Raw genomic sequence first — 14823 nt, 5'->3', positions numbered from 1 at the left:
ACTTAAAGTGTATCCAGTTTAGTGAACCTAATAAAAAAAAACCTCTGGGCGGGTGCTCCCCAGTACCAGCTTCTTCCATTTGACTGTATACAACAAAGAGCGGCTCGAATTATCGACGATCAAGTCATTTCCGATCGGCTTGATTCTTTGGTGATGCGTAGAGATGTGGGTTCTCTCTGCATCTTCTACCGCATTTATCACGGGGAGTGCTCAGAGGAGCTGTTCGGGTTGATTCCAGCGGCCGACTTCCACCACCGGACATTACGTGCAAAGTACCATCCGCATCACGTAGACGTCTGGCATTCCACAACCGCGCGTTTTTATAGAAAAGAGCATACTCCCACCTTAAAGGCCGGCAACGCATATCTTGACACACCTGTTGTTGCGGATGTCCATGGGCGGTTGCCTCACCTGTCCCCATCCCGTGAGCCTCTTGCCCGTTTGCCCCCTCTTTTATAAAAAAAAAAGAAATTAGTTCCCTGTAGAAAATTAACAAATTAATATAATATAACATAATTTAATTAAATCAGTAAAAGAATGTTCATAATTTTATATATTTTAATTGGAGCTAATATTATTCAAACTACATAATATGTAAATACATTAAGTCGATTGCGCGCATCCTGGATCTAGTCATATATTTTTAGCGATATGCCACTCTGAAATAATATTTTTGACAATTATGACTACTTAATACTTTTAATCATGTATCTTGTTGTTTCATTTATTTTCGGAAGTATTTAAATAAACAATAATTATAAACTAGTGAATAAATAATGGGCGCGCTTTGCTACTTTATACTCCGATGTCATGTTTTCATCCCACATTCAATATCTTCAGTAATGCAATGTTCAAAATGAATATTCAAAATCTTTTCCTGCAGCTTCTAATTTTTCTTTTAACCTGCTCAAGCTTGACTTATTAAGATGTTCGTTTTGAATGCCACTCCGCAGGGCCTGGTCTAACAGTGATTTAGCTTCGTCAATATTATTATCAACTAAATGCAAATTGATATATCTAGAATATACATTTCCTAAAGCACTAGGTTGTATCTTTGGATTTCTTTTCAAGTAGGACAGTAGAGCTTCAATTAGTTTAAAATCACGTTTCAAATGCGCCTCTTGTAGTAATCTTCTGTAAACTATAATTTCTGAATCTTTCAAGCAGTTATTCCAAATTGATTCAGCCTCTATATTTTTTCCGGCTATCAAATATTCAAGCCAAAGTAGGTTAGCGGGCAAAAGGGCACCCTTTGATGCAGCAATTTCTGTTATCCTCTGACCTGAAATGGAACCATAAATAATGTGAAAATAAAGTCTTAAAATTGGTAAGTAATAGAAATTGTGTAGAATGGAAAAAGTGTGTCTACAACATGAGAAGTCAAAACTATTTTGTATTCAAAACTCAACAGAATGGATAGCGGGAAAACATACAATAGTAAGTATGTATGTAAAATTTTAAATAAACTTCTACCAACTTTGTGTTCTTAATTGTGTAATTAAAAATACAAAGTGTAATTGATTAACGCGAGTATTACACATTCATTTGAAAATAATACTTTTAAAAGGAATAAAACGCGAGTAATACATTAATAATTTTTTAATACGGTTTTTGCATAAAAGTTATATTTACAGATACACAAAATGTGATCCTGCAAATTTTCCAATCTACATAAATAAATTTCTGTACTATTCTAACAAATTGGTTAAAACAGTTAAGTATCTGTTTTTATGTATTGACAGTGCCCCAGCTAAATATTTTGAATATATTCACTATTACTTAGAGGAGAATTTTCAAATTCAAATATTTTTATTCAAAATAGGATTTAAAATCACTAATTGAACGTCAAAAACTACCAAAATATTATGCCTCAGACCCGAGAAGAACGGGCGCAAAAAACTCAGCGGGCTTTTTTGTTAACAACTAACTTTGTATTACTCATGTGGGAAAAGTAGTATCTTGGCGCTCGTTGTTGCGGCTTAAAAAGAGCCGTTTGCCCATTTTAAAATTACGCGTGAGTTTTTTCGTAAATGAAACTGTTTGAGTTTGAAAAGTTTACTTGTCGCACGCAAATTATACTTCGCACACGCAAATTTAGATAGAAATGCTAAAGTAAATAAAATAATAACAAAACAAAACAAAAACGAAATATCAAAACTGAATTGAGGTTGACGCGTCTCACAGTTTAATTTAATAAATAAAATTATAATTTAAGTTACAAAAGTTTAAAGACGAATATGGAGTCGGAAATAATACATAAATCGTCGCATTTGTAATACAAAAAAGTAATTTTCGATTGCCCATGAAAGCGAAGTTGAACGGTCATTCGCTTGAGTTGCACAATATACTATTATGGTGTAAGAAAATCGTGTATCGTAAAATAATCGCTCTATTAATTTTACCCTAACGCAGTAGTTTGAAGTAAAACTTTTACGGCCTTACAAATAAACTTGGTATAAAATTATAACTGATGATAAACAAAGAAAATGCAAAATGTTTACAATATCGTTGACAACTCTGTCAATACAATGATAATTCTGAAGTTTTCCGAATGACAAGCTGTCTTGCAAATAAACGCGGGAAACGTTATACGTCCGAACAAACCATTCGTAAGCAAAATGTCTATTTGTAAACATTTTACATATTCTTGGTTTATGCTTAGTTAAAACTTTATGCCAATTTTATTTGTTAGGCCGTAATGATCTTACTCACATAGTCGACGTGACTTATAGAAGCTATAGGACCCTTCTATTTCAAGCCGCAACAATATAGCCGACGGTCAGCTGTTTCGTATTTGACATTTGATATTCGATGTCAGCCATTTTATAATATTAAACTGGAGCCACATGTAACGTTCTTGTGATGCCATCAGCGTGCTCCACGCCTGCGTAATGAATATCAAAGTAGACAAATGTAAACCTCATGCCCTATCATTTGAAATGTGTATGAACAGTAAAAACTAAATTTTACTCAACAACTTCAATCTGTATATTTCTGCTTTAAGTGAAATGAACCAGAGACGTGCATATTATATAGGCTATTAGGCCGTGCCTACCTCGTTATGAACTTAAATAAATATAGCACTAGTGTTTAAGTTTATTTACTTTAATTTGGTTCCGTTATATTATTAGCAAACTTCTATTGAACACCCTTTCATAAAAAATTTACTTAGGCTAGATACTAAGGTAAGTTACCTACGGTAAGTAATCTTTGCTTATTCCATAGCGTTACCACGACTAGTTAGATCTACAGTGCCTACCTTGCTAGAAAACCAATGCACTGATGTGAACCAAACACATAGAACCTAATACTCTGTTAATAGCAGCGGAAAATTATTGGTATTAACCCCATGTAGCCCCAGCATTAAATAATTGAATTTTCCCGTGTAAATTTTGAAGATCTTCGCTTTATTTACATTTTAGACGATTTATCTGTTTCACAACTTCTTCACATTGTGTATTTTCAGAGACAAAAACTTTTGATAAATAAATTAAAATCCCGTCTTTTTCTCCGAAACGGGAACATTGTATACGATAGAGGCATATTAGTTATTGGAGGTTTAACAAACGATTATGAATAACGAGTTGTATCGAATGTTCGATAGACTTATTTTAGTTTTTAATAGGGGTTAAAGTATGTAATTGCCGGTTTATTATAATACTTCGAATTGACATAGAACCTTCATGGTTTGAGATTTTTGAGTAAAACTTTATTTCACATGGTACCTAATGTAGTTGTTCTCTTAATAATGTGCAGGAAATGATCGAATATCATCGACTTTCAGTTGGTTTTTTTATTCAGCTTAGACAAGAAAGATGGATACGTCGAAAATTCGAGTGATTTTTGAATACTAGTTCCGAAGCGGAACTAATGCGGCAGAAACAGCTCGCATTATCAATGTTGCGTTTAGAGAGGGTACTGTTAATGAACGCACCATGCGATTTTTAACCGACTTCAGAAAGGAGGAGGTTATCAATTCGATCGGTATTTTTTTTAGTTCGATGCAGAATAGATGCCATTTGGTCCCATAAAAATTTTACATAGTTTGGCGCAGTAGTTTTCATTTTATGAACATTTTTTATGAAAATTTTTGTTTATTTCGATGATATAATTGTTTTTTGTGTACGGCTTTTTTATGAGTTTTCCTTCAGGTTGATTATAATATATTATAATTATTAACTGACACCAAAAAGTAAAAAATAAAAAAAACTTGGTTTAAAAAAACCGTCTTCAAAAACTAAAAATTTAATTTAATATACCTTTACCTTTACTATTAATAAAATACTATTATTTGTATGTGCTACATATTGATTGCTTTGAAGTCGGTGCCAAGCCCAATGTAATAGTAAGTACCTACACTCGCCACGCGTGATTTTGAGCGGGATAGCTTCGTCTAGAAAAAAAACAACCCAAGCGGACAGACACCCGTGGCCAGACAACCTTAATAATAATTACAGTAAGTAAGCTGGTTATAATATTAAGTTTTATTTTGTTTAGGGCTTGGCACCGGCTTAAATCGTATCAATAGGTAGCATTCTATTAATATTAAAGGTAAAGGTGTGTTAAATAAAATTTTTAGTTATTTGATACTTTTCAGTTTTTGAAGTCGGTTTTTGTAACTAAGTTTTTTTATGGTTTAAACGCTTTCATGGTGGAAACTTTGATTTGAAACAATCCACGTGGAAGCATCAAATCAATAAAATAAAAAAAGCGGCCAAGTGCGTGTCGGACTCGCCCATGAAGGGTTCCGTAGCAGCAAGTAACAGAATATAAAAATACTTGTAGCTTGTAGTTACATAAATCGATTTGCAATAATAAGTATATTGTATTTTTTTCAATAAAGTTATTGATAATACGATACAAAAAAAAAACTACATACTAAATCTCGTTCAAACTAATTTTCGGTGGAAGTTTGCATGATAATAAAAAGTACATCATATATTTTTTTTAGTTTTATCATTCTCTTAATTTAGAAGTTAGGGTGGGGGGGGGGGGGACCATTTTACCACTTTGGAAGTGTCTCCCGCGCAAACTATTCAGTATACAAAAAATGATATTCGAAACCTCAATATCATTTTTGAAGACCTATCCATACCTACACACGTATGGGTTTGATAAAAAAAAAATTGAGATTCAGTTGTAAGTATGGGTAACCTCGATAATTTATTGTTCTTTTCTATTTTTGTGTGAAAATCTAATGCGGTTCATAGAATACATCTACTTACCAAGTTTCAACAGTATAGTTCTTATAGTATAGATCAACAGTATAGATCTTTCGGAAAAAAGTGGCTGTGTCATACGGACGGACAGACAGACAGACATGATGAATCTATAAGCGTTCCGTTCTTTGCCATTTTGTTACGGAACCTTAAAAATATGAAAAATGGGTGCCTCATGATTTGACTGATCTGCAGAAAGAAACGCGTGTTGAAACTTGTATTGCCTTGTTGAATCGATACAGAAATGAAGTAAATGTCTAAAAGCAAAGCTTACCAATAAAAAGGTAATGGTAACTGTTTGGTGGTCTCAGCATGGTGTTACTCACCATATCTTTGCGGGCCTAACTTGAACTATTATTGCAATTTAATTGACGACCTAAAATGAACTACTTTGCTATTTCATACCACACCGTCATTAGAGCTATCCAATTTAGATTGACGCCAAATCAAGTCGGAAATTGAATCGCAAATTGTTTTAGTTCGTTCATTCATTCGTACCATGAGGTAATATCTCAACCTAAACTGGATAGCATGTGTCAAAGTGAACGATAAAAAAAACTGCTACTTTCTTAGCGAAACGACTCGCGTTGTTATTAACTTTAACAAAATAGTGAAACCATACATATATTAAATAAAAATTTCATATCAAATAAAAATAACTTACATACAATATAAAAAAAAAATATTATGTACTCTGTGCTCCTGTTAGGTAAATATAAATATGGAGGTGCGTTCATAACTCGTTTTAATCAGTTTATTTTTACGAAAACACCTAAACGAACCTTTAATTTGGAATTCAAAGAACTATATATTACTATTATTTAATAAGTACTAAAAAGGGCTTAATGGTTTATAATTTGACGCTATAAAGGGCAATTTTAAAATGTATTTTTAGTAATTTTTTTCCACGCAAAAAAACCGCAAAAATCATATCACTAAAGGTTTCGAAACGCAACGTATATGGTTCGAGTAAGAGAGACAGACTTATGCAACGGCTGTACAGCATCATCTCTTTGTCACACCGCGGACTACAGACAAATTTCTTTCGTTCATTCTTCCTTCGATTCAAACGGCGTTCAGTAGTAGGCACTTCATGGTACGAATCTTAGCGATTCAGTTTAAATTCAAATTAAAATATTTTTATTCAAAATAGGATGTGACATCACTTATTGAAAGTCAAAAAACTACCACCCATTCCAAAATGAATGCCTCAGGCCTGAGAAGAATGGGCGCAACAAACTCAGCCCGCTTTTTTTTTCATCAAAGGTTTAGGTACATAAACTGAACTGCATCGGAATTGAATCGCTAATTAAAAGTTGATGGTAGGCCTTCTGGTCAAGCAATAAATAATAATAAGCAATAAATTATAACGCCAGAACTCAGATAGCACGAGAAACCGTGTTAACTCTACAGGAACTGCAATTAGAAACCATTTGTCGCCACATCTGGCTCCAATGGACTACCATGTTTTTCGTGATATGGACAATTTTCTACGTGATAAAAAGTTTTCTTCTCAGGAGGCACAGGAGTACAAAATGCTTTCGCACAGTTTGACGAATCTCGATCACCACAGTTCTATCGCAAAGTCATAAATGACCTTCCGATTAATGCTAATTATTTTGATTAAATAAATATGTTAAATTAAAAAAAAACGAATTTCAATTTTTCAGTACAAATCCGCGATTTCATACTTTAACCCCGTATAAAATACGATTGATAAGCGTAAGACGGTAAATATTTAAGTAAAAATGGAAATCTTAATAATACTTACATTTTTTTGCTAATTCTTCGTTATTAACCGCACTTGCTAAGGCAGTACTTCTTGGGAATGCCTTTAGCGCTATTTTTAAATCGTCATTGTTTTCACATTTTTCGATTGCAACCAGCAAGTTATCAATATGTTGTTCCCCATTCCCTTTCTTAAATACAGCCAGCGTATGTTTGTCATTATAAGTAACATCCTTCTTCATATCATCGTCTAAACATTTACCAAATTGTTCTACTGCCTCCACATTTCCTTCCATTGCTAATTGCTTCAGTAAATATTTTAGGATAGAAGATCTTGGTTTATTACCCTTTTTAATACATATGATAGCAAATTCAACAGCCCGTGTTAAATGACCATCATTTATCATTTTCTCCAATTGATTCGTGAGGTCCTGTTTTGTGGGTTTTTCAGGTTGCTTTGGTGTTAGTTTTTCTTTAGCAACAATTGAGGTTTTAACTTTGTTTTTCGCAGTCTTTTCTTCAGGAATTATGAATGGCACTTCTATTTTTTTTGATTTTAAATAGTTCCCAAGAGTCACTAAAAATTGCTCGCTAGGTATTTCGCCCTCCTCTTGTAGGACTGTCCACAGACCAAGAGCTTTATCAGTTTCGTTGGCCTTGCAGTATGTGACAAGTAAATGATAGAAAATATTAGATCTATCAACTACCGACAAATCCCTTGTTGCTTCTAGTAATCCCTCGAGATATTCAGATTTACCTTCCTGGAACGATGTAATATGACAAATTAGTTAAGATAAAACTTTCTGCAAATAAACAAATTGGTAAGGTAATAAATTTGTTAGTTTTGTTTCTTCCTACTTTTTTTATGGAGGACAAACGAGCGTACGGGTCACCTGGTGTTAAGTGATTACGGCTGCCACATTCTCTTGCAACACCTGAGGAGTCACAGGAGCGTTGCCGGCCTTTAAGGAAGGTGTACACGCTTTTTTTGAAGGTACCCATGTTGTATCGTCCCAGAAACACCGCACAAGGAAGTTCATTCCACAGCTTAGTAGTACGTGGAAGAAAGCTCCTTGAAAACCGCACTGTGGAGGACCGCCACACATCCAGATGGTGGGGATGATATCCTAACTTGTGGCGTGTCATGCGAAGGTGGAATTCGGCGGCAGGAAGGACTACAAATTATACAGGATATTAAAAAATCTTGTACTATATCTTGAGGCGTATATTGGTATCAAGTAGTAAGAAAAAATAATTATTGTTTTTCAGGAAATAAGCACATTAAATTACCAATTTACCCAAATTTTAAAAGTTTGCACACCTCTCTCACCTTTCATTCATGTACATTCGACCGAGGTTAGGGCGATGACCTTAGTTTACTGGTAGAATAAATAAGTCAGGGGTTCTCAAGATTTTTTAAACATTTAGTTAGAAATGTTCTTTTTATTGTAGCATTTAATCTAAGGGGTTTTGATTTTTTATTTTATTTTATGTGGTGTCTACGCATTTAACTTCATATCCGTGTCAATTATGGTACAGGGTTTTTTTAAAATAGTGTATAAGCATCAATATAAAAATTTGGTATTTCTTTTTTTGGATAACAAAGTTCGGTTTTCATGAATTGAAACATTGTAAGCCATTGACTAAAAGTAATTTTGTCATTTGACGGGATTTTTTTTAACTCAATCTCTTCCAACTTGGTTTATTAGAGGTCTCGGTTTTAGTGACTGCTAAGTATGTTTTCCTTTAAAGGTACATCCGGCCTTACGAGGATATAAACATTAATTCTTAATGCAAGTTAAATCTTACCGCGGTAACATTATGTTCAATGCACAATTCAATGTTCAAGGAACAATATCACCGAAATTGATGTTATTATTTAACAATAATGCAGTATATTTGTATGGTGGTCATAATGTGCGGTTGTTGAACGCATCATGGAGGATATTGAGTATATAATCTTATTTTATGCAACAGTTGTATAATGAGGGTCAAAAATGAGTGGCGTGGCAATGAATGACGCCACGAGCGTTTTTGGCCTAGTTATATAACGTGTAGCGTACAATATATTTTTGTACGAAAAGGTAATTTTAATTAAAACAAAAATTAATCAAACAAATACCACAAGTTTTCGAGTAGCCACTTAAATGGGCGGGAAATATATTGTATACATACTTATCTCTGGTTTCATTTTTCCTTCAAGGAATGGCAAAGGGGTGTACCCATACAGCTAACGCGGGAATATTGAAAATTACAAAATATACCGAGCGGCATCGTGGCAAATTATATTAATTTTATTCTTAAGTTGACATTTGTTAGTTTAGTCTAATGATTTAAACATGAAAATATTATGTATGTGATATAGTATGTACTACGTATTATCTAATATTTCTGTGAACCTACTATACCTAACCTAGATTTAGTTGTCTGTGGCACCAAAACAACTGCTTTTTGGCGACATTTTAGTACCTACTGTAAACAATGTTTTTTTAGGGCAGTCTAGACTTTTTCAAAGACTCAATAAAGTATGTACTTATATTAGTGATCGTGGCTGTATAAATGACAGTAGAAAAATAATTAGTTGAGTTGGGATAGGTTACCTCAACATATCGCTCGCAGGCGTCGTTGAGCCTCCTCTGGCGGGTGAGCAGTCCGGGTGTCTCCAGGATCCGACGTGCCTGACGTAGTCGACCACACTCCACGAATGCCAGCACTAAATCGTGAAGGATGTTAATTTCACCATGGATCTAGAATAAGGGTATTTTAAATAAATTTAACGAAATTTTACTGCATCTAACACAATTTATTAATAAACACTGATAACAAACGAAGAGGGAAGGAGTTGTACCAAAATTGAAGAAACAAGATGCGGGTGTCTATAAGCTGGACTGTGAGTGTGGCCTGTCTTACATTACGTTCAACTCACTACATCCGCCTCGACCAACCAAAAGTTTTGGCAAAAGAGAATCAATACCATTTCTCCCAAGACAGGTACGTGAAGCTATTGAAATTAAAAAAAAACCCAAATTTCAATAGACGGTTATCGGTTAATTATCTTACACCTGGGATCCAAAAATCTTTGAATAAAAACTCAAAACTTTTACCAAAAAAGAAGAGGACACTGTCAGTAAATTTTGCCAAAACCATCTGTCTACAACAAATACCTCGTCCGAGGCAATAAATGGTGCTAAACTTCATAATGACAACTATACTATCTCGATTCCTGTCAACCGCAGTCCCCCCCCGAAAACGTGCTCTGAAAAGGTCACGAAATGTCGGGTTAGCTAAAATAATAATAAAAATGTAACATTTACGCAAAAACTTATGTAAAGATACGGTTACGCGCAGTTAAAGGATGTGACATTGAGAAATTCAACAACGAGCTCTTTTGTAATTGTGAGGTAATATTATGCGGTCTAATAAATGAATTCTCATCATCAAACCAGCCGGAAATCGTCCACTGCTGGACAAAGGCCTTCCACGAAGATCTCCACGACGATCGGTCCTGCGCTGCCCTCATCCAACCTATTGCGGCGATCTTGACCAGATCATCGGTCCATCTTGTGGGAGGCCTACCGACATTACGTCATTCGGTACGTGGTCGTCATTCGAGGACTTTACTGCCACCACAATGGCCATCTGTCAGTGGAACTATGTGCGCTGACCACTGCCGCTTCAATTTCGCAACTATTTGGGCTCCGTCGGTTACTTTGGTTCTCCTACGGATCTCCTCATTTCTGATTCGATCTGGGAATCTCAAAAAATAAATCTAGAGGCAAGATAAAAGTAGGTATCATGTAGTTGATGCGAGTGAAATATTGATAATAATGAAAGAAGAGCAAGCTACTTTAGTCATCAGTAGGTATCATGTAGTTGATGCGAGTGAAATATTGATAATAATGAAAGAAGAGCAAGCTACTTTAGTCATCAGTAGGTATCATGTAGTTGATGCGAGTGAAATATTGATAATAATTCAAGAAGAGCAAGCTACTTTAGTCATCAGTAGGTATCATGTAGTTGATGCGAGTGAAATATTGATAATAATGAAAGGAGAGTACTTTAGTCATACCTGTGTGCTCAGATCTGCTAGCCATTGAAGTTTGTTGGCAGACTCCTTCATGATCAGCGTTTTCATCAACTCTCCCTTCCAGGGCGTACTTCTATACTGCTTACAACAGTATTCAAATTCGTTCAGTGCACTTTCTAGATCATCATTCACAATGTGTACCTTAATCATTGGTCCTAGTAACACATTTGTGGGTAGAATATAATTGTTATTTATGAGTACTTCTGTCAGCTCCTTTACCTGAAATAAATCTATACATTTGTATGTTTGTCATATCAAACACAATAAACAGGGTTCCCGTTAGGAGGTGATGACTTATTCCAATAATTTTAACCCCCATAATATGCATTATGCTTAAGTGAACCGTTTTTGAAATATCAGGTTTTTAAGCATTTTCAAAATAAGTCAAAATTGCGACATCAAAAATTTATTTTAAAAAAGTATCAATTTAAATCTCAGTTTTTCTTGCAAAACCAATTTTTATGCAATAATTAACTTAGTATGTAAAATAGTTGGTATAGTAAATGTTCATTCTAATCGTTTCGTCAACAATTGTAATCGGAGAAAACTACTGTGCATATGCTACAAAAAAAATTAACATAACATGTCATTTCTCGTTACTTATCTAAATTATGCGCTATAATAATATTTTGGTTGTATTTAATATCTTCTATAATACAATATTATTCTTTGTACAAACTTAAAATGGCAGGAGAAATATATTTTTAAGAATTTTTGTAATGTTACACCAGTGAACTACTTCTTGTACGCACGGTACATAAGTAATACATATTTTACATAAATAAAGTTATAAGCATACCTTTGTTACATCTTTCTGATCCACCAGCGTATTCAGCATTTGCCAACATTTCGAATTTAACAAAAATGTTGGACTGTTATCATCTGTTGGTTTGTTATCTTTCAAGAATTGAATAGCTTCCTCGTACCTATTAGCCCTTACCAAAGCATGCGCCAAGACAATCTTCTTATACCTGCTCAAGACAAATTCAGGATCCTTGCTGATAATATTTTTCAATTCTTCATCAGCTTTCTCAATGTTATCATTTTCCGCATAACACTCAAATATCTTTAATTGTGTCGAAGTTGTTATGTCGAAGTTTGATTTTCTCAGTTCCTCTATATAACTTTCAAGTTTTTCAACATTATTTTCATCTATATACGCTACTAACAACTGCTTTTGAAGTCGAGTTATATTTCCACCTTTTTCTATTGTTTTTTTGATTATCTGCTCAAGATCTTTAGATTTCAATTTCCGATTTACATTGTTTAATTTAGAGTTTTCAATTGGAACACACTCGAGATCGGGTGATGTCAGCTTTAATAATAGTTGTGATATATTTGTTGTCATATTATTTCCAAGGTATTGCTCAATTTCTTCAGCAGAACGTTCACTGATTTTTATTCCTCTGCTAAGAATTGCTTCCAGTAGAGTTTCACACAGTTCAGGTGTCTTTAGATTTTTAATTGCACTTTTTATGATGGGACCTACATCATTACTAATATCTCCTGTGCTACTTTCAGGTGAATCTTCATCAGTTTGCAGAGGAGGGCTAACACTTAACACATGCACTATTTTAACAAAAGATTCAATATCTTTGGTTTTATTTAATGCATTAACAAGCGATCCCGATATTAATGAGAAACCACCTCTTGGTCTGTATTGCAATGCTATTTGTGCTGCTTGAGAAATATTTCCCATGTACAATAATTCAGTTATTAAATTTCTTGCGCAATGAGCCACGGGCACATTTGCTATTTGAAGTTTTACAATAACATTTTGGGGAGTGTCTTTCTCAATAAGATATGGTAGTATGTAGTCCCTCAGTGCCTCACCTGATGGAATAAGGTTTTCATCACACATTTCTCGAATAGTTTGTATAAGACCTTCTTCATCTCCTTCTTTGCCTTTTTGTGCTAAAATAGGCCAGTAGTAATGCTGTCTCATTTCCATACCATCTTTCTTTAGCTCCCTTAGTAAAGTCCTTGCCAATTCCACACGACCTTGCTGTAAAGCAACTTCTGCAGCTATATAAAGGGCTTTTGGAATCAAACCTTCATCTTGTAACTCCCTACAAGACGCTATCACCAAATTAGTAGGTCTATTCAATTTTACAAGTTGCTTCACATAAAAAGCACCCTTAAACATAGTGTCTTCTACGTTGTTAGATTTAGACATTATACTTAGCATTAATTTGGCAGTATCATCATGGCCTTTATTTAAAAGCCTCAATATTAGGTTACATATATCTTGATTGAAACCAGCACCTTTTCTTAGATGTGACAGTATTTGTTCAACTTTGTCTTTATGGCCCCCATTTGCCAAGTGTTCAATAACATCAAGTAAATCCTAAAAATCAAAATGTATATATCCCTTTCTTTTAGAAAATAATAAGATTAAAGTAAATCAATGTCGTTTCATAGGCTTGGTGAGAGAGGCAACTCACCAAGCCTAATATAATATTAAATGAGAAAATACTGTCTTAATTATAGAATTTATTGCAAAGAAATCTTCTGCTACCTTCTTAATCAAATTATATACAGTTTTAGTAATTAACAAGATGCAAGGTTTGCCTGATATTCCAACACGTTAGCAACAGCAGTGTGGGATGGCAGGACCAATCACCCCGTCAAGTCATATGCTGAGATCCATAGAGGGTACTTAGACTTTGCTCCGACTATACTTGCGTAAAACTGAGCTGAGTGTGATAAAACGCAAAATTGATTTTTGCATTCGGCTGTCTGAGCTTAACATCAGCATAATTTCAGCTGTCAAATGGCTATAAAAACGAAATCAAAGATAATACTAAGCTTACACTCAGCTCAGTTTTACGTAAATAAAGTCTGAGCAAAGTGTAACTATGCTCTATAGTCCTCAGCCTTACTCACCACCCCTTTTTGACACCTGGAAGAGACTACCGATAAGACAACAGTGCCAATAAAGAGCACAAATGTTAATTTTAGGCATCACCTACAAAGTACAATTAAATAAAAACTAAATATGAGTATCTTACTTTGTCTGTCAAATAGGAGTCTTTGTCCTCAGCCATAGCAATAACATTTTCAATACCAGCAATATCACCATGCTTTGCATAACCACATGCCAATAATGCAAACGTCTGGTTTGATGGTTTGAGACCTGCCCCCGCCATTGTCTCCAACACGGCTTTTGCACCTTCCGTGTCTCCATGAAAAGCATGACCCATAACCAAAGCATTCAGAACTTGCTCAGATACAGGCATATTGAGTTCTCTCATCTTTTCCAACACTTTTGTAGCACCATCTACATCACCTTCTTGGCAATAGCGCCACATTAATCTTTGGTAGGTAACCCTAAAACCAACATCCTTAATTAAATATCTATTATTTTAACAAAACTGTTGTTGTGTCTAAAATGTTATACTTTGTTTTAGCTTTTTGATTTTTAGTGAATCTGAAGTACACAAACAACAGAGAAAATGTACCTTGAGGACAATTTCAAAAGAGAGTTGCTAAGAGCGTAAAGATAGAACGCTTGCGTCATGTTGCAATGCAGCAAAGAATATAAGCGAATTGCAATTTGATATGAGACAGTTAGAAATTCTGACACAGTGCACCCACACTGTAGGCCATTAAGGAGTTCCAATGATCATCATTTTCTACTACGACAATTACTTACGACTTTCTGAGGTAACAAACATTGGTCGTAAAGGTTATCTGATGGCAAGTTATCATTATGAACATTGCCAGCCTTTTAGGTGTAAGTATTTGAGCTTTTTCGTTTGGTATCTGTGTGGTATCAACAAGGAAAAA

The 14823-nt window shown here is 34.5% G+C and overlaps 1 protein-coding gene across 1 annotated transcript in view; it reads right to left on the bottom strand.

Annotated features, from left to right (window-relative positions):
- Nucleotides 1-540: 540 nt before the first annotated feature.
- Nucleotides 541-14823, bottom strand: part of LOC126967947 (leucine-rich PPR motif-containing protein, mitochondrial) — a 31005-nt gene continuing 16722 nt past the window's right edge. Inside the window, exons 4-9 of the mRNA XM_050812661.1 lie at nt 14046-14364; nt 11834-13381; nt 11017-11253; nt 9548-9694; nt 6991-7708; nt 541-1282 (exon numbers count right to left, since the gene is read on the bottom strand). Coding sequence (XP_050668618.1) covers nt 852-1282; nt 6991-7708; nt 9548-9694; nt 11017-11253; nt 11834-13381; nt 14046-14364 — 3400 coding nt within the window. The 3' untranslated portion in view covers nt 541-851. The remainder of the gene's footprint in view (nt 1283-6990; nt 7709-9547; nt 9695-11016; nt 11254-11833; nt 13382-14045; nt 14365-14823) is intronic.

The sequence above is a fragment of the Leptidea sinapis genome, chromosome 14, assembly GCF_905404315.1.
Source record: "Leptidea sinapis chromosome 14, ilLepSina1.1, whole genome shotgun sequence".
NCBI classification, from domain to species: domain Eukaryota; kingdom Metazoa; phylum Arthropoda; class Insecta; order Lepidoptera; family Pieridae; genus Leptidea; species Leptidea sinapis.
The sequence above is the reverse complement of the archived record's forward strand: the minus strand, read 5'-3'. Positions and strand labels throughout refer to the sequence as shown.